The sequence below is a fragment of the Gymnodraco acuticeps genome, unplaced genomic scaffold (assembly GCF_902827175.1).
Source record: "Gymnodraco acuticeps unplaced genomic scaffold, fGymAcu1.1, whole genome shotgun sequence".
In the NCBI taxonomy this organism is placed as follows: Eukaryota; Metazoa; Chordata; class Actinopteri; order Perciformes; family Bathydraconidae; genus Gymnodraco; species Gymnodraco acuticeps.
The window spans coordinates 1,626,895-1,647,122 of record NW_022992265.1 but is presented as its reverse complement, the minus strand read 5'-3'; the positions used below and the strand labels follow the sequence as shown (position 1 = coordinate 1,647,122).

Below are 20,228 nucleotides of genomic sequence, written 5' to 3'. Positions count from 1 at the left end.
TTGTAGGGGTGATCTGTCTTTGTATGCACACTCTGCCCTGAAAAAGACTCATGTATGCAGAGAGGCCGCCTCTCCTCATCTTCATGCAGGGTCTGCTCAATCACTCATTGATTTATGACAGAGATCATATTTACAATTCTGCTTCAATATCTCAATACATTAACATCCATGTACCATTCAGCATCTTCTATCTTGCATCATTAAAATGCCTATACTGATAATGAAATATATTTTGTATCATACTTGTGGCATTATTTCCTTTTCAAAACGACTTTTTTTCCTATTAAAAGCTTATCTTGTGTTGTCACATGTGCTACCTGTTGGCTTTGATTTTGCACAATTTCCCCAGTTTATATTGGTGGTTAAACTTACTGTATATTTCCCACATGAATATAGTCATCAGTAGCCTATAGTTTTCACATAATGTGATAAATAATGACTTTGAAGTATTTGAAGTTATAAGTCAAGTCATAACATGTTAGTTTATGTGGGTTTATCCTCCTCTTAAAAACCTCTCTGATTAAAATTAAAATGTTACCAGTAGAACAAGGGTTAACAGTCTAGTCTTAATTTCCTCACAACTATAGGCACATTTTTACTGAGATCCTAGCTCTCTTGGACTTTTCTCTCCATACTGCTCTCTTCCTCCCCGCTGCTGTGTTCCCGGACTGTTGTTGAGCTGCGGGCTGTGCCGGTGCGCTCCTAGCGGCAGAGCAGTTGAAATCAAAAAGCAGAGAGAGAAAGAAGGAGGATGTTGGACTGACTTGTAGTGCGACTGTACTCTTACATCGCTTTTATCCCAGGCTTAGTACATGGGTCTTTTGGGAGCTGGTTCCCGTTGTAATAAAACAACTTTTAGGGAATGCATGAGAGCTGAAGGCTGGTTTCCAGTCAGAGTCTCAGCCGAGCCATGTGTTGAACTGTGGAGACACCGCTGAATATTTGAAAGGTGCCAGAGACGCTTCCCGAGGAACCGAATACCTGCGAGGAAGAGCCCAGCCTGCGTTTGTTTTCAAGTGTGGACATACAGTAGATTAAGTCTCTCCTCTCACAGCCTGTGTGGGCTTCCGTTTGTGTAGTAGCTCATCTTGGAGAAATAGCAGATATCACGGATGAACTCGCGGGGCAAGTAGGGACCTTACTCCGAGAGTTTGGTCTGAAGCTTTGCTGGATATGAACACCCCCAGCAGCTCCGGATGACATGCTTTGAAATGGAGCCTCTCAATTTGTGGACAATGAAACTGGCTTTTGTCAGTAACTAGGACCTTTACATAACTCCCACAAACACGGAGTAGACTTGCCTGTCATTTTGGAAAAACAATTTTGCAGTGGAATCGAGGATCTGTGCGCCCGCCGTGGATGGTTAATATGCTAGTATGGGTCCGCTAGCGTTCATCCTTGTTGGCGGATTACTGTATTTTCAAGTTGATGGTAAGTTGCCTAACATGTTTTTATATAAAACTACTTCTTACGGATGTTTTAATATTTAGTGGTTTGGGCAGACCTTCACAGACACTGCCATTCTTCTCTTTACCGCGTTTTTATTTATAATCAATGTTGTTTTGTATGTTATTGGACTTATTGAAGGGGGAAAATATACGTCATTAAATCACTTCACTTTTATTATTATACTTTTAACTCGGAAAATTACTCCTTACCTGATGTTAAATCGGCTTCCCTTAATGAGTTGTGATTTAATTAATACTTCATAACATGCTTTTTTCAAGTAATTAACTTAGATTAATACATGAACAAGCAGCATAATTCAACATATAACTCTTTAACTTAATGCAGATAATGCTCGGCTCTCAAGAGGTTAATATTTGGGCAAGCATTAGCTGATTTTTTGTGTGCAACAGATAGAAGAAGCAACATCAGTGCATTATAAGAAGTACATAATTGAATAATGTGCATATATATATATATATAATGGGTTTCCAGTGTGTTTTTCCTCTCTGTGAAACTCTTCTTTATGAATGATTCTCATGTTATGTTACAGTGGCTGCTGATTATCTATAATGGAGAAGTGGAGAAAATGTTGTTAAATAATTCGATTTTTGATTATGGCAAACTATTCAAAAATGCCATTCTTTATTTAGCTGATACACAATCAAAAGTAGTGTAATTCAAAATCAATTAATGCAAACCTGTAGATGGGAGGTTTACTGGGTTGGACATGTTTGGCAAAATATATCTCCCTGCCTCTGCCCTGTAGTACATGGTTCTGCTGTGGTCATTTCCCTTTAGGATTTAACTGCAGCAGTTGAGCATTTAATTGAAAACCGGCTTAAATCCACCTGGGCCAGTGCCCCAGTTTATTATTCCCATTTGTTTGATTAAACTTTAATAATAATGCAAATTAGATTGATACTGTTTAATTTCTTCAGCCAAAAGCTTTAGCCATCTTCTTCCTATCAGCCGCAGAGTCAGCATATTTTCTTTTTACGATTTCATGAGGTTTCTTAGGTTTCACTGGCCTACAAGAGCACTGGTTTAATGGAGGAATTAAAACAGCCTGGACTGCAGAGTTAATGTGATGACTCACATCAATCATCAAAATAGGACGGCTGAGGTGACGGAAATGGCGATTGGGATTGGTCCAACCTGTGACTGGTGGAATGATGGCGGGCATTAAGATGTATTGCTTTTAAATGCATAAACCTGAAGTCTGATTGAATTTTAGTGCTTCTAGAATTGGACACACCTTTTTGCGGTTGTCTCACACGCACACAAAGGGCTTGTGATCATAGAATGAGGGAATCATAATCCTGACAAAACACATACTGGAACCTTATATCAGCACTATGTTGTGAGTGATGATTCACACATGTTTGCTTTGTATTGTTTGTACTACTTAGCCGTATGCAAAGCCGAGTTTTTGTTGTCAGTGAATGCAACTGCCTGCAAGGGCCCATTTTTATTTTCTTTCACCTGTCAACTCCCATTTTTGTTTCTTACAGCTGCAAGTTTTGCTTCTCCTGCCGTGTGAAGGTAGCAAATCAAGCCCTCTTTCTGCTAGGATTTAAATCTTTCTTTTCTTTCTTGTTACCTTTTTTTTGGTGTCTTTCACTCTGTGGAGCCAAACCCACTGGTTGCTAGGCAATGGTTGATGGCATTGCTAGCTGTCCAGAGGGAGAGGGTGCACATCTCCCTGGTAGCAGTGGATCTTCCCAATCATTTGCCTGTCACCCTCCTCCCCCCTCTTCCTTGCTGTCCCTCTCCCCCCCAGTAGAACTCACCCATCACCCAGCCCTTTTCAGAGGTAATCTGAGGGTCCTTGGAGAGGGAGGAGTTTCCTCTAAGAGTCCACTTAGGCAGACAAAAAGGTCTGGAGTTGTATTCACTGGGCAGCATAGCCAACAAAGCCAAGCCTTGTGAATGGCGTCAGGCACTGTTTAGTGTGCTGTGATTAATACTGCTAGTGTGTAGGAAATCAGGGAAAAGGTGAGATGGAGAGAGAATAGAGGGAGTGTTTGTTGGGTGTTGTTGCAGGGCTGGAAGAGATTGTGCATCTTAAAGCAGGGTAACACTTTAAGAATCAGATTGATTGCAGTAGAATATTTTTTCCAGGAATACATCAGTCAGCAGCTGCCTGGTTATCTCTTAAACTCCAGCATGCTGCTTTTGAAGCTGGATTAGAACATGCTTTGCATAGTGGACACACACTCCTGACCTTATTGCTATTCTGAGACCTCCTGCATGCTTGTGTCTGATGTAGGTGCCGGTGACATCACATCCATCCCGGCTGACATACTGAGAGGTGCTGAAATATGGTCTTAAATCTGTCTAAGAGGCTATGGAGAGGACTAGTTTGGGGTCTTTGGTGGCCTAGACAGTGCACGGCTCTCTCTCTCTCTGCGAGCAGGGCTGTGGTTTCAGTAATGCATTGCTGAGTCAAGAGAAACTCAAACCCAGAGTGGTTGTGTATGTGTTAGGGACAGAAGAAGAGGAGGGAGAGTCTGACTGAGTGTAATGAAATACAAAATTGAGAGAAGAGTTGTTGTTGAACAGCGTAATCTTTTAAAGGGAAATGGCGAGAATGAAGCTTTATAACAAAAGCGCACTGAAGACTAACAGCTCTGTTGATGGTCATGATTGAATGAGGTTTAAAGTACTGCCCTATAATGGTAAGTAATCCCAGATTAAAACAGTCTAGGTGAATGATGAGGCGGGCTGAGGTCATTGTGTAAGAGCCACTGCAATGTCTCGCCCCAAATGTGATTGTTCTGCTCAAGTTGGCAGCGTTTAGGCAGCGTTATTGTAATTGCGGATCATTTGCTGGAATAGGAGTGGTGTAATGATGAACCTTCATGTGAGATCTAGAGGAAGCTCCCCTCTACTGTCGCCTGCGGTCTCATCACTGTCGAGCAAAGCACTTTCCACTGCATCATGGTGAATTGCTGTTTGCTCTTTGATTAATGTCAAATATGAGTGGAGAATAAAGACAAAGGTGGTGATATTAAGAGTAAGTGAATGACCAGTGAACAAAGAATGAGATGAGCGTGTGTGTGTGTGAGTGATAAGTGTTACTTGACTAGTGACTAGGGCCTGTCAACTCCTATGATATTTTAACAGCCAGGTCTTGCTACCTTTTGGATCACGTTTCAGCAGCCATCCCTCTACACGTTTCGGTTTGAAGAGAATATATTTGAGCTCTGCATACTTCTTTTAAGTCCAAAGTACTGCTCTGTGATCACTGAAAAATAAAAGGATTCACAGCTGTTCCTCGGATCACGCTGGTTAATGTCTTTACAATTTCATAGTGCTGAAGCGAGAGAGAAAATATCAGTGTCAGACTGATATACATGGCTCATTCTGCTGTAAGATCAGCGAATGCAGTGGAGGTAATACCACTTTTCCCTGGTTTACCTCCTATTTATTAAGCCTCAGCCAAGCATACCCGTGGCATTTACAGAGTAGGAAAAGTGCTAATGCTTTGATGCTTTTGCCTAAAGAAACCAAAAGTGGGTGAGAGATCAAAACACAGGTAAGCTATACGGTAAATTGTTAGTATACTTTCCACATCCGATTTATATTTCCAAACTAACCCAGACCCATCTTCTTTACTCTTTCTCTCTCACACACACACACACACACACACACACACACACACACACACACACACACACACACACACACACACACACACACACACACACACACACACACACACACACACACACACACACACACACACACACACACACCATGTATACATCACTTCAGGGGACATTACATTGACTTACATGCATTTCCTGGAGACTTATCCTAACCTTAACCATAACATGCCTAACCCTAACCCTTACCCTAACCCTAAACCTAACCAAGTCTTCACCCTAAAATTAATGATTCCCCTCATGGGGACCTCCAATAAGGGAGGCGAGTCCCCACACGTGACTGTGTAAACATATTTAGGTCCCCACAAGTATAGTAATGCTAGGCCACACACACACACACACACACACACACACACACACACACACACACACACACACACACACACACACACACACACACACACACACACACACACACACACACACACTATCCTACCTCGGGACTGTCCATAAGGGTGGAATTCAAACAGTGAGGGGGTTGTTGTACACCTGTGATGGCAATATAGTGGGAGCATGTGTGAAGGTAGGGGAGGGATGGGGGAGGAGTGATATGATGAATTGAGCATGCTGACTATGAAGACTTCACCTGTCTCACACACCTGCACATACAGGATCACACCTGTGCTTACCCCTCTGGGCCCCAAGACACAGATATAATCCCTGCTCTGCCTCTGTTTCCCAAACAGCCGATTAAGGCCGGCCAACAGACTGAAACAGACGAGGATCTAATTACCGCTATAATCCCTGATGATAAGAATATAGTGAATGAACCTTTATTGATCTATTGCAAATACCCTGCCAGCCGTTACGATACAAACTGTGTATGTGTGTAGGACAGATTACTCAGTTGCAGCGTGGATGTGACCAGCATTCTTATCTCCCCAAAACTCGATTATCTTAAGAGCATGCCAAAATGCAGACCGGAAGTCAGTTCACTAAATTCCTGTGATGCCTTTGACTGTCTGGAAGAGACAGCATGTGTTTTCTTATCAGTGTTTTTATGTTGCATGCTGCACTGAAAACGGCGTGTTTGAGGAAGCGTCTAATTACTCTGTATCCCGTTGCCCTCACTCTGTCCTGTGATCGGCTGTATCGCAGCAACCTTCAGGTAGAAGGGAGCGATGTCAAGGTTGAATGACTCAGAGAAGTACATGCAACTAACTAACTATACATACACAAACTGTTAACACACAGAAACACACAAATGCATACTGGCAGCCATGAAGGCACTGTGACTGCATTGAGCATTTATTTAGCAAAAGGAACAAATAAAAGTAACTAAATAAATGCACATTAATTGAATACACACTGTATTTACTCACTGTTTATAGTATATTTCCAGTTTTATCAAACATCTTGTTTTTCTTCCCTTTGTTTTCAGTCAGTAGCATACCTGCTTGTTTCCATTGTCAAGAGTTTGTGTGACAGTTGTACCTGAGCGGAGTGTCTTAAAGATGAGGTCAGGCCTAGTGTTAAAAATGCATGAGCTGTCTCTCAGTGTGAGATGTGCGAAGATGGACAGCCAGAGCATGACACTCGAGTACACATCCGTCACACACAGCAGTTGTCCAGTGCAGCTGTAATGCCGCTCAGGGAGGTGGAGCCAGAGAATAAGTGTCTCGTTCCACTATTACCATCCCTGTCTTGGTCTATGGATCACCCAGCCATGACAGCTCGTACATTTTCTTCCCAGTCCCACCTGGGGATCTAAAACCAAAGACGTGAAAAACGTCCTAACTATACACCATCACTTGCCAAACCATTGTTTCAGTGTGGAAACTACAGTAACCTGGAGGTCTTTTATCATTTCTGTACTGTATGCTGCTTACATTTCCTATGGGCTATGTCAATATTCTCGACTTTGGCAAAAACACATATTATTAGTTTCATTACTAAGACATAGTTTTCCCTGGCAATGTTTAAACAAAAAACCTGCAATCACTTTGTCTTTGTGCTTATAGATACTGGAATACTTTAAATCATGTTTACGGTTGAGCTTCAAAAAATGATCAAGCTTCCTGATTTACAGGCATTAACGTTTTCAAGAAGGTTGCATTAATACATACATACTGGTTTGTAAGTAATAAGGCCTGCACTGTATCTCAGTGCTGTGGGAATCTTTTCTTGTTGCCTCCACGCTGCAGCTGCAGCGTGGCACCATACTGCTTTGTAAAGCGAGCCGCCATGACCAGGGGGGAGTTGATTTACTGTATATAATGGCTCCTGTTGAGACTGGCTTTGTGGTTGAAGACTCAGTGTGGAACGTGGCACGGGCCAAGTGTCACAACCATTGTGGCGGGTAGGAAGAAAACCTTAATCGCATCCTTGAACGTTTGAACTCTCCAGTTCCACTTCCAGGATGGTGATGATTTTTTTCTGCAGGGCTGCTCTCAGGCATTTGTCATTTAGAGGTCCGGTAACACCCAGCCAGTGGTAGAATTATGAAACTGGGTGTGGGAATGTGTTTGTGAGCACCATTTATAACCATCAAAGCCCATTGTTTTTTTGTGTTAGCATGGATTTATGAGTAAATTGAATGAGTCCTTCATCCACTTACTGCGCTTGCTCTTGACCCTATCACCCTAAGCCAGACCAGATGAAGTGCCCCATGGAATAAACATTTAATAAATCTCATCTTGACTTGGAATGCTGCACCTTACAAAAATACAGAGCTATAAGGACCATTTCATTACCCCGCTCTGCTCTCTGAGTCCATCACTGGAGGGTGTGTGGTTTCAACTCATTTTTCTTATGTCCCCACGATGTGGGTCTGAAGAGCACTGCAGTGGCTGGAGGTGCCTGACTGCCCGCATTGACATGCAGGGACACTGCAATGTGTTCACTACAGGTCGGCACCCGCAGCGCTACTCCAATTATCCACTCATCTCTCAACACAGTGGATCATGGATACCTGAAGGCCTTCTCCTCCACCCTCCCCTCCCTGTCTACTTCATTTCTAAAGCAATAAAGCACATATTTATTTGGCCCCATTCAATCTACTGGGGCAGCTCAGCAATGCAGGTAAAGAGATTACAATGCTTGAGGGAGAATCAATTGATGCCATTCATTTAATTGCACTTACCTCAGTAGGAACTGTTTAGAGTAGCATGGCTTGAAAGGAGGGAATTGATGTGAAATTCTGCGCCCAGCTGTGTCTACATTCACATGCACACACCGCACACACACATATCTTGAGATCCTTGCCGCTTGCGTATCTGATTTTTTTAAGCACTTTTACTGAGTTGACTGAAGATAATTGTGCTCTACAGCCATAGATGTGCTAGTGATGAGCACTGCTGGACGGAGCAAGTTGACATGAACTCATGCTACTGGTGCAAAGAAGAGACTGGGAAGAAAATGGCTACTCAGAAGGATGTGCATGAGATGAGAGAGGGCTGAAAAAGGTGGGGTGGTGCAGCGAGGTACATGCTTGAGTGGCCCCGGTATCGGAAATCATTTAATCTGCATCACACAGTTTAGTCTCCTTTCCATGGGCCTGACAGTCCCACAGAGCTGGTGCTTCATTCCTTACACTAGGCCATGTATATAAAGCAAGCATAAAGCTGTGTCCTTATCAACGCATTGCTGCTCACCATAAAGAGGTCCAAACTGGTGTTTTAATTTTCCTGCTTTAGTCTCAAGTCAGCAATCTCAGCTCTTCTGTCACAGGCCATCTGCTGAATAAAAAAGACATCATTCTTTCAGTTCTTGGCTACTGAGAGTAGAATAAAGAGTTAGAATGGGGTTAGTTTGGGAAAAAGGTAGAAACTGCTTGAAATGCACAATATGTGAATCAGCCCTACGCAGCAAAATAAGATATTCTGTTTCCCACAGTAATATATTTATATATTCCATCTGCATGGGGTAGAGAGGGCAAATACACAGTTGCAGAGTCAATAGGACCCTGCCACAACACTGCCCAAAATACACTCAAAGTGGAATTCTATCTGATATTTGTTAGAGGCTCGCATGGATGCAGTAAGAGTTTGCACACAGTCCTAGAATGACCCTTGTGTATGCTTCCAGAGTATAGATATTGGCAGAAAATAGGAGGGGGGCAGTATGGAGAGCACTGAGGTGGAACCCAGCCCATCATGTGAGCTTCCTAGATAGCTATAGAACTCAAACTCCCTCACTCTCTATATTCCAGTGGCAGTGGGTTGGACAACAGCAGGTTGTCTTAGTGACACCTCACCGAGATGAGCTGTACGTCCGGTATTGGGGTATAGTGGAGCTCATGTGGTGTGACGCCACTGACAGCTGGCGGTAAAGAAGATGAATCTGGGGTGCAGAACGCCCTGCCTGCAAGTGTCAAGCAACAGGCCAGTGGAGAGGCGAGGACGGCCTGTAACATCATTCTATCGCCACCCCCAGTTCCCCCCTGCCGCTGTCTCACATTTCCCTTCTGATGACATGACGGATATGACTCTGTCACCCCCACAGCGAGGGTAGGATGGGGACAGGGAGCAAGTGGAGGAGACGGAGAGATATCGGCAGATAAAAATAGAGGGAAAGAGATGGAATGGGAGGTTGGAGAGAGACAGAAGTGGAGGGCGGGAGGATAATATATTTCAGAATGGACAGCATGGATGTAATGCATAATTCATTTTTCTTTTAAGTACATTTATATCTTCACTCAGTTTGCTAGGTTTAAGCCTTTGCCATTTCAGTGTCCATTTTTATAGTTTTAGTGCGTCTTGGCCTGGACCTTGGGTTTCATGTTTGATGTTTTATGGAGCCTCAGTGACTTGAACTTTTTGCTGTAGTCCGAGGTTGCCGTGGGTTACCTCTGATCAGTGCACGCGTCTGTTGGCAGAATAACTAATATCTCTTTGGGGAGCCCTTCCTTTTATGCTCTGGCCGAGACTGGTGGAGGTATTGATTTGGTTGGTGGGCTAGAATTTCTCCTGGGAGCTAATAAAAATAATTACAAAAAGATCATGAAAGGCCTGACCTTCTGTTGCACACATGAATACATATGTGACAAAGATAATAGAAAAGAGCTCTTCTATGTGTGTGGTCACATGCATGAGGGAAAAGAAGCTGTTGTAACAAGCTAAGTGGTGTTTTTATCCTGGATTTGACCATCAACTGTGACCTATTTTTTAACTATGTACTCCTTTTATGTTTGTATGTCTTTATATTTAATGTAAAGTGCGAAACATGATTTGGATGGTGAAAAATAACAGGGATATGTAATGCTGTAAAACCCCACATTCCTTGGATAGCTACATTGCATCTGATCACACTGAAGCTGACATAAGTAGTCTGAAAGTAAAAAGGCAGAAAAGAATCAGGGTTTGGTTCAGTAATCCCTCTCTGATCTCATTCTCTGTCTGTGTGCCTGTTTGTTTGTTCTCTGGTTCCTGCTCTCCTCCAGCAGAGGATGACTGCACAGCAGTGGTGAAAAGTAATGGTGGTGTTATTGCAGGCAGGGGGAAACACAGCATTTTGATTGGAGCTTGCGCCCTGAGACCCAGTGAAGTGCACTCGCCTCAGCTCAGAGAGCACTTGATTGCACAACACCAATGATCGCATTAAAAGGGCAACAGAAAGCCCATTTACCGTAAAGAGAGTGAGAAAGAGAGCCCAATAGGAAGCTGAAAATTGACTTTCACTTCTGTTACGGCCCGTCTAGACTACAGGCGTCAAAAAATGCTTTCAACGCTTCGCCCATTCATTTGAATGGGGTGACGTAGGATATTTTCAAACTTCGCCGAACTGCATTGTGGGTAGCATGGCAAGGCGTTGCAAGCATCGCGAGCGTCTATCGGCGTCAAAAGTTGAACAATGTTCAACTTTTGAGGCTCGATGCTTGCTCGAAGCTGGCGTCAGCCAATGAAATCCCGTTTATGCAAATATGCCTGTACAAGCGCTAGCCAATCAAACCGCGTGTATGCTGGGAGAGACTACGCAGGTCATTTCCTCATATTCAAAAAAATGGAGGGAAAATTCATTATAGCGGTAGTGAATCACCCGGTGCTGTATGATCAGTCTCTGTTGATCTACCGGGATACAAACCGGAGGAGCGAGGCATGGAGGGAGGTGGCAGAGACAGTGGGTGGAACTGGTAGGTTTTCGCCTGTTTGGGGATTTTATATCCAGTTTACTTCGTTTTAACATTGCTATTGCTTTGTATGTCGGGGGCGGGAGATTCATGTGATTGGTTGTTGGTCGCGTTGCTCGCAAAAAATCGCCAAGCCTCAGACACGCCCAGCTTCAAGCTTTTTTGACGCCTGTAGTGTAGACGGGCCGTTAGGATCTCGGCCTGGTGCCAGGGTGGTGGGGATATAAATATATCTATGAAGGATGATGTGTATGCTATATATGTGTTTGTATATGTTTTGTTTTATTTGATCTTCTTGGGCATCATCCCTATGGTGTGGGAGCCACATGAGAGCCAGTTTAAAAAAACACAAACACATGACATAATGGTTTTGTACTTTTTAAGTGAAGCTTGCTCATCAACCTTTAAGGTTCACATGTTGTCTTATCCAGTATTAAGATTGATGAGCCTCTTTAAAAACATATTTCATGGCATATGGACATGCTTTTAACCTTTTCTACCTCTACACCTGACTACGTTTACCCAGGAAGGACACTGTCCAGTCACGTCTGGCCCTCTTTGCACCCAGCTCAGCTTTTTCTGGCAGTGAAAGGACAATTGTAGAGGCATCTGCTGTTTTCATTTCCACCGGAAAGAGTAGAGCAGATGGAGACTCGAGGTTTAAGTGATTAGAAGGCAGTAGATTGGAATACAAATTGGATTTAAAGAAATTAGACTGATATAAATCGAATGGAGTCGCCACAGTTTAGTGCTGTGCATGCGCATTGGCCTTAGTGGAAAGCCACTGCGGGGCGTGTGGATTATAAGGGAAGCAGATGCTCCAATGAGATAAGAATAAATGTGCGTTTGACACTCCATCTGAGGGAGATGGGGGTCTCCGTGTCTGTCCTTTATCTTGCCCTCCATTTATCAATGTCACCGTGTTAATTACTGCTTCATTTATTAGGTCACTTACTGCCAGAATACAAAGTTGCCCCTCTGCCCCTGTGCTGACAGGGAAACAGACTGCTTGAGCCTGTTGCCCTACCACTGCTGAAAATAATTTTGTAAAGACTGCCAGCAACAGCAGCATACTAAAGGTTTTTTTGTTACACTTCAAATAGTCTATTTTCAGATTTTCACATAATACCATTGTGATTAGATCATGCACTTGGATATCAGGATATCACTACCCCCTCCCTCCTACAAACCCCTGTCTCTGGCCCCACTTAGAGGATGACACCAGGCCTGATCACTAATCAATGATGGGGAAATGGATGGAATTAGCCCAAATTAGGAAGAAGAGAGAACAGACCACCTCCTGTTCCGGGGTCAATATGCCACTGTTTGATGCCAGACTACTAGTGGACTAGTGCACATTTAAACAGAGTGTGTGTGCATGTATGTCTGTGTGCACACCAATCTTTGAAGTGTATTTTGTGTTGATCAGTACAAAAGACCAGGGTATGGCGTGTCTCAGTTTTCCCTCGAGATTCAAGTCTAAGGGGTAGTGGACATGTGCAAAGCCAGGAAAACAAAGAGCTGAAGCCACCACGGTGTTGCCTTCATTCCATGTTGAAATTAGCCCTCACATAAGCACAAAGGCTCATGTGGTACGCTGCTCTTATGTGCAGCAGGCATTGCCCATTACCCCACTGCACTGCCCCGGGGAAGGGCAGAGTCATCAACTCAGCTCAATCACATGCACACCTGCAACAACTAATTCTAAGACAAAGGGCCAAGCACTCTACTTAATAAAAACACTGGCTGGTTAATATTTTGCTGCCAATGGAATAAGAGTTATTGATGGGGTATTGAACGTGGTTCAAAGGAAAGAGGATAAAGGAAAGGCTGTTGGAAAAGTTTGCCTTATCCCCTATTCCCTTTACTGTGCCTTTGATTGTTTGATGCTGGATCAAACTCCTCGATTGTTGCATGGTTCCCAGGGCCTGTGTGTGTGTGTGTGTGTGTGTGGTGTGTGTGTGTGTGTGGGTGTGTGTGTGTGTGTGTGGTGTGTGTGTGTGTGTGTGTGTGTGTGTGTGTGTGTGGTGTGTGTGTGTGTGGTGTGTGTGGTGTGTGTGTGTGTGTGTGTGTGTGTGTGTGTGTAGTGTGTGTGTGTGTGTGTGTGTGTGGTGTGTGTGTGGTGTGTGTGTTGTGTGTGTGTGTGTGTGTGTGTGTGTGGCCTACAGCTTCTTATCTCCATGTTTAAGAGCTGGGTCACAGACACACAGAGCACTCTGACATGGGGACCATTATCTCAGCTGCCAGACCCCAAAGCTCACCCACTGCAAGCCCTAATAAAAGGGAGTGGGCAAAGGTTTTCAGCCACAGGGGATTAGCATTTGACATTAGTCTAAACCGTGACATTCATATTCATGTCACATGTACACTTCTACAACAGTGGACTTGTTTGCTGAAAACCAAACATATGATTTGTATGTGTATTAGTTTAGATGTAAGATGACTGTCTACACTCACTGTTCACCCGTGGGTCCAATTACCAACAAGCCTCAGCATATAGGGGTGAGAAGAGCAGATGGCTGAAACCGTGATTAAAGGGTCCAATATATGTTTCTTTAAAATGCTTTTAAACAAAGAAAGCTTTTGGTTTAGTTGGAGTGATGAATCCATTTACCACTGTTTCTCCAGTTCTGCATAGCGATGGCACTGAGTAAAAAAATAAATAATGTTAGTTTGTTAATTCAAGTTATTAAAACAGTTTTGTTCCTTGATTTGTATTGTTTCATTTAGAAGACAGCTAGTAAGAAACACAGGATATTGTTAGCAGTTAGTAGTTGCGGTCAAGTACTTGAATAAATACAGTTTTCAAAAGAAAACCTCTTCGGCAGCTGCGCTCTGTAATGCATGCAGATCATTGTTCAGTTACAAATCAGTTGTTTTATTTAGTGAATTTTATTAATCAATGTATTCATAGTTTTGCTTACAAATATTGACATCTAGGCAGTTATAATATTATTTTGACATCATTTTATTACAAATTTCATTTAAAAAGAATTAACAATGCACCTGTGCAACTGCAACATCCTGTAGCTCATTCTGTATTATCCTGAGGTTTAGCTAGGAAGGATATGCAATCTGCTACTTTGAGTTGTTTTTATTAATGTAACCCTTATCTTTTCCCTATTTTTCCAAACAGTGGTCTGGTAGCTAATATGTTAATGGAAGATGCTTCTGACTTCAAATCGGAAAAATTAGGCTTAAATTCTTCACACTAATATTCTATGACTAATTGTATCTCTCCTTTCTCCCTCAGGATCCCGTCTGCGCCAGGAGGATTCCCCACCCCGGATTGTGGAGCACCCCTCTGACCTGATCGTCTCCAAGGGGGAGCCCGCCACCCTCAACTGTAAAGCTGAGGGACGGCCAACCCCGACAGTGGAGTGGTACAAGGATGCAGAGCGGGTGGAAACGGACAAAGACGACCCACGTTCCCACCGCATGCTGCTGCCCAGTGGCTCACTCTTCTTCCTGCGCATCGTCCATGGACGACGGAGCAAGCCGGATGAAGGAGCCTACGTCTGTGTGGCCCGGAACTACCTGGGAGAAGCCATCAGCCGCAACGCCTCTTTGGAAGTAGCATGTGAGTCACTCTCCTGGTTCTTCTTCATTTCTTTGTGGCATTGATTCAAATTTGTTTGCGTATTTAATTCAACTCAAAAATCATCTGCTTCCTGGTGATGGAAAGACTGGATTTACATGTAGCACAAGAAAGAATTAAGAGGTACAATTTTAACATTTCCTGTCAGCAGTATCTATTATCCCTTTCTTCCATTTATCCATAATGGAAAGTGCCGTCCCTACTGAAGGGAATAACAGTAAACAAATCAGTAATGTATTTGAGGAAACTGAAATGACCCTTTTTATAAGCGTTGACTTCATCTTGCTTTCTGTGCTCTCTATTATTATAAAAACACTGCACTCATTTCCTGTAGGTCTTAAAGGGACAGTTAAGCTCAGAGGTGTTCTCACGTTGAGTTTGGTGGAATAATTAGTTGTACAGAGTATTTCTCCAGCAAGCACTTGAATTAAATATGATCTTTTTTTACTTCAAGGGAGTTTTATTGAAGTGGTCTGCAGACACTCAGACTATATGAGAGAGACATGATGGTATGGTAGATATGGGTCTCCCACAGGTGAGTGGGGGTAGAACGACAGGCACAGATCAAAGTCCTGTGGGACATTTGACACAAGCTGCCTGGACTGTGTTGGTGAACATTGACAGGCAGAACCTGAGCTGTGGATCAAATGACCTTTGAAGATGAGCCCCCCCCCACAGGCTTCAGGCTGGGCTTCCTATGGAGCGGTTCCTAGGCACCTCAACTGCCCATAAGGTGGAGTGTAAAGTCTTTGTGTCGTTTTGTTGTTTTACCTGGGGCGTCCTGTGTCTCAAACAGGGACTAGGTCCATGAGATAATCCCACTATAAAATGTGTTGTTGGATGCTTCACGTATCATTTTGCAGTAGGTATGAACTTAAGTCATTGTGGAGTCATTATTAGAGCCAAATGCTAGCCAAGAAGCCTTTTTGTTGAGAAGATGTTTCTTGATTGTTGTGAACATACAAAAAAACTGCAGAAATTGTCTATGTTTTTAGGAGAACCTGTAAAATAATTTATAAGGTGATTACAATGATCAGTGGAAGTAAATGGGATTTAGGTGTGTTATCCTTGGGAAATGGACTTAGTGTGTTGAAGGGGGGGGGGTTGATCTCTGCGTCGGATTCAGTCCCCTGCCCTCCTGAGGGCCTCCCAGCTGCCCCCAGGTGCTAACTGCATGACAGCAGCTTGATCTATCGATTGCTGTAAGAGGGCTCTCCCAGTCTAAATGAAAATTCATGAAAAATGTATGAAGACTATTTTATTTTCCCCCTCTCATACTGTTTTTAAGCCTCTCTTTTCAGTTTATCTCTCCCTCTCTCATGTAATATGGGTCGAGGAGCAGAGGGGGTTGAATAGAGGCATTGTCTCCATGAATGGCTTTAAGGTGAGGGGTCAGGAAACCTGCAGATAAGGGGATAAGGAAGGTGAAGAAATAAGAAAACATTTATGATTGGTAGAGATGTTCCGATCCGATCACGTGATCGGGGATCGGAGCTGATCACGTGATTTTAAAAAGATCGGAATCGGGAGAAAAAAATCGGGGATCGGACATTTTTATTTTATTTTATTTTTTTATATAAAATATTTTTATTATTTAATGTTACAAAACAAAAATGACCATGTTCGCGTCTTAAAGTCATCCTGAGGCCTTAGTTTTGGTTTAAAATTACACAACACCATGTATGTGTTGCTTCTTTTGGGCTTGTTTTCAGACCTGGTTATTTCTCTCAAATCAACAGAGTGGGCGCAGTGTCTAATAGTAGCAGTAAGCTAACGAGAGGCTACGTTCAGCTGGTGACTCGGGAGTCGGGACAGAGAAAATGTCAGGACTTTGGAAGTATTATAAAATTGAAAGCGAAGGCAGTGTAACAGCCAGATGCAATGTTTGCAAGGCGGAGGTTCCGCGTAGTGGAAAGAACAGAGCTACGTTCAACACGACCAATCTAATACGCTACCTGAGAAACAAACACCAACAACAACACGACGAGTACACAGCGGCCACTCAGGTAACGGCACTGAAACAACCGACACTTTCAGAGACTTTTAAAAGGAAAGAGAAACTGCCCCAGAACAGTGAAAAGGCCAAAAAAATAACAGCCAAGATAGCTGAATTCATCGCGTTGGATGACCAGCCGTTATCTGTTCTGAATCGGATCGGGAGCAAAAAAAGGTGATCGGGACATCCCTAATGATTGGTATTATAAGCAATACTGGGTTTGATAGAGAGAGGACCAGGGCAAAAGTCCCCAGCCACACTATTGGGAAACGGGGATAAAGAAATGTACCATGGCTATTTCTGTCAAAAAAACATCCTTGGCTCCAAATAAGACATTATTCTGTCTCCTTTCATCAATCCACTTACTGTACTGGCCACATACTGTACATAAACCCAAATACCCTTCCACATTAAAGAATCATAAAAAAAGAAAATTAAACCAACTCCCAATCTACATTTAATTGTTTATCAAAGTGTTCGATCTTCCAATTCTACGTACAAAACAAAAACGAAAATGGCTCTACATTACCTCACACAATTGAACTTCTATTGACCTGACCCGACCTGAGGCACATGTTTGGGAATGACAGCAGTCTTGGCCTGACTGATGGAGTGTCGGTGAAGGAAATGGTTGTGCTGGTGGGTCAAGTGCAGTTCAAAAAGGACAGTCACTATTTTACTTGATTATGTCATGACAGACAGTGAAATGAGGTTTTATCAAAGTAGAATATTGTTCATAAAAGCATTTTGAATATGGATGGATCATAGCGTTTAGAGGCAATAGAGTGCATTGAGGGCACGAGGAAAAATAAAGGAAATATACCTGAAGGGTATTACAATAAGATTTTAATGACTTGTTGCAACTTTAATGACAAGTAGCCTAGTTTAAAGGATATTAAGCGGGAATGTCCGGAAGCTGATCTGCAGGATTGGAGTCTGAACCAATCAAGTGTCTGGCCTCAGGCACCAGAATGGACAGAATCAGCACAGCGCCATTATTGTTGCCATAGAGCTATTTTGTCATAGTTTGAGTGCACCCCCTCACTTTATAACTATACATCCTCTGAAATATACAGTTGTATAGGCTGTTTAATTGTAGATCAAATACTGACGTAATGATATGTATACTATAAAGTATATCATATATGAATTTCTTGGACATTTCAACAACCATTTCTTTATATATTTTTAGTTTTTCCAGATATAAGGCTATTATAGATGTTATGGACGTCTCCATGCTGGGTAGTTTAGAGCCTTAGGCTTTCTCTGTTTCCTTTTTTCGCCATGTCTTCAGTGGGGCTGGGGGAGCAGAAGGTGGGGTGGGCTACTGAATCCCGCAGCATTGGCTTACTGCAGTGATTAGCTTTATCAGGTCCTGACATCCGTCTAGTGATTGTTAAGCCACAGCTAATCGCACAGGAAAAAGCAGCATTTAAATCTATATCCATGCTGAACTGGGATTGTGTGTATGATATGCCCCCCCCTTAAATCCCTCGTCTTCTCCCTCCCTCTCCCTCCCACATATTGAACACACCTTTGCTCCCTCCCGTTCACGAGTGGTTGAGCAGGACCCTGGCGAGATAATTTAATTGCGGCTCTGAAATGGATTGAACTCGGTGTGCACTGAGCAAAGCGGCACGGCTGCATGCTGGACATCAAGCTGGGCACCACTCTCTCTGTAAGAGGAGGAAAGGTAGAGTGGAGAGGAAGAGGGGGAAGAGGCCTCTGAGAGGTGCCTCTGCATTATTAATGTGGGCCAGATTGGGAGGACTTGTGCTGTTACTGGGTCTAGTCTTCCCACTTGTCTCCTTTAAGTGTTGGATGTGGAACAGATATTGTTCACAACTGGGGAGGCAAGAGCATGAGCTGCCCTCTGTTATCTAAGAGTGTGAGGATAATGTTTGGACATAGCTTGCATTTGGGAACACATTTCATTATAGGTGTTGTTCACTGTCCTGTACTTCCGAAGATAGGAAACTTGTAAACACGTTGCCTACAGGGTATCTGAACGCTCTAATCTCATTCTACATGCCATGCTCTCCAAAACTGACTGCAGGCCAGCTCCGTGGGATGAATATGCCGCATATAGGAGGAGATGTGCTCCCTTTTCTCTTTTCAGCATAAACTAGGTCAATGAGCAGGTTCATAAATCATTGTGAAGCCTGGTTCAAAATGCTAGCTGCAGCCGCCGCTGCTGAATAAATTGCTAGCTTTGCGGATATCTCTGTATATGTAAGGGTGACAAGGCACACCTGGGGCGAAAGGATCTCAAGGAACATGTTAATTAGCCCTATTTTTCCAGGTGGATATGTAGCATGGGTGTGTTGAGTGTGTTGAGAGTGAACAGGTTGCACTTATAATTGAGTCTTGTGACTCAGACCCTCTGACATGGTTGTTATCTGTGTATTTACATGTAATGTATCTGGTCAGAGAGGGATTGCTAACGAACCAACACACATAATCTTCAGGTGTAGATCTGTATCTTTTCCCGCTTCCCTCAGATTGTAACCTTTAAAAATGCAAATGACACAGAAATGAAACAGATGTCTTGGGTTGGTTCTAAATGCCGCTTGGAATGGGATTGGATGACTTTTAAAAAGGTCCTTTGATATCATCTAATGTACCACTTCTGCAATTAGGTGAATCGTTAGGTAGCATTTGGTGCTGTACAACAAGGTAATTAGCAAGAAAATAGAGTTGGGAGAAGTGTGAGTGGTGAAGAGAGGAGGAGGGTACCAAGCTGTTCCTGTTGTGTCCAGCATGAGGGGAAGCTAATAAAGGGACAGGCCAGGAGGAGCCGGCCAGGTGGGGAGTCAGGCTGAGCGGCACTGCAGAGCCTTCCAGAAGCTCATCTGGACTCATTACTCCATTTCAGAGATGAGAAAATGGAATGACAGTGAGCACACGATCAACAGACACTAACACACTCTCACAAAAGTGTACACAAACACCTGCCCTCACGCTCACACAAACCCCGGTAGGCTGAGGTTTAATCTGCGCTGAAGTCCTTGAGAAATAATGAAGGTTAATGAAAGAAGCAGCAACAATGCAACCATTAGCAACACATTAATGACGCATGCTACAGTTAGGAAATCAAACGCAGTCTTGAATACTGAGCACAGTCTCATTTTTGATGAAATATGTTTGTTTGTGTTTTATATGTTTGGCACTGTTTTGGCTCACTTTATAGAGCTGCAATATTGGAAAGATAGTTAACTTGTAAATATTCCAGGAATATTCAAATGTGTTGCTAAAGGTCGCCGAGTTATATGCAGAAAGGCTAAGTGATTTGGAGAAAAAGCAAGATGCCGAAAAAGGTGAACATGTGGCCCTGCGATAAGAGAGATGGTGAGAGCAGGCGAGGGTGTGAGAAATAACCCCCCCCCCCCGATAAACTGCGAGGGTGGAGAAATAACCCCCCCCCCCCGATAAACTGCGAGGGTGGAGAAA

General features: G+C 43.2%; 1 protein-coding gene across 11 annotated transcripts in view; it reads left to right on the top strand.

Moving 5' to 3' along the window:
* robo2 (roundabout, axon guidance receptor, homolog 2 (Drosophila)) overlaps positions 1–20,228 on the top strand; it is a 284,651-nt gene that overhangs the window by 114,111 nt on the left and 150,312 nt on the right. For 9 of the 11 annotated variants that reach the window (XM_034207224.1, XM_034207222.1, XM_034207215.1 and 6 more), the window contains exon 2: positions 14,438–14,764. In XM_034207224.1, the coding sequence (XP_034063115.1) occupies positions 14,438–14,764 (327 nt within the window). Of the gene's footprint in view, positions 1–687; positions 1,432–14,437; positions 14,765–15,496; positions 15,516–20,228 lie in introns of those variants that run through there. The other 2 variants (XM_034207216.1, XM_034207221.1) reach the window with 2 other exon arrangements.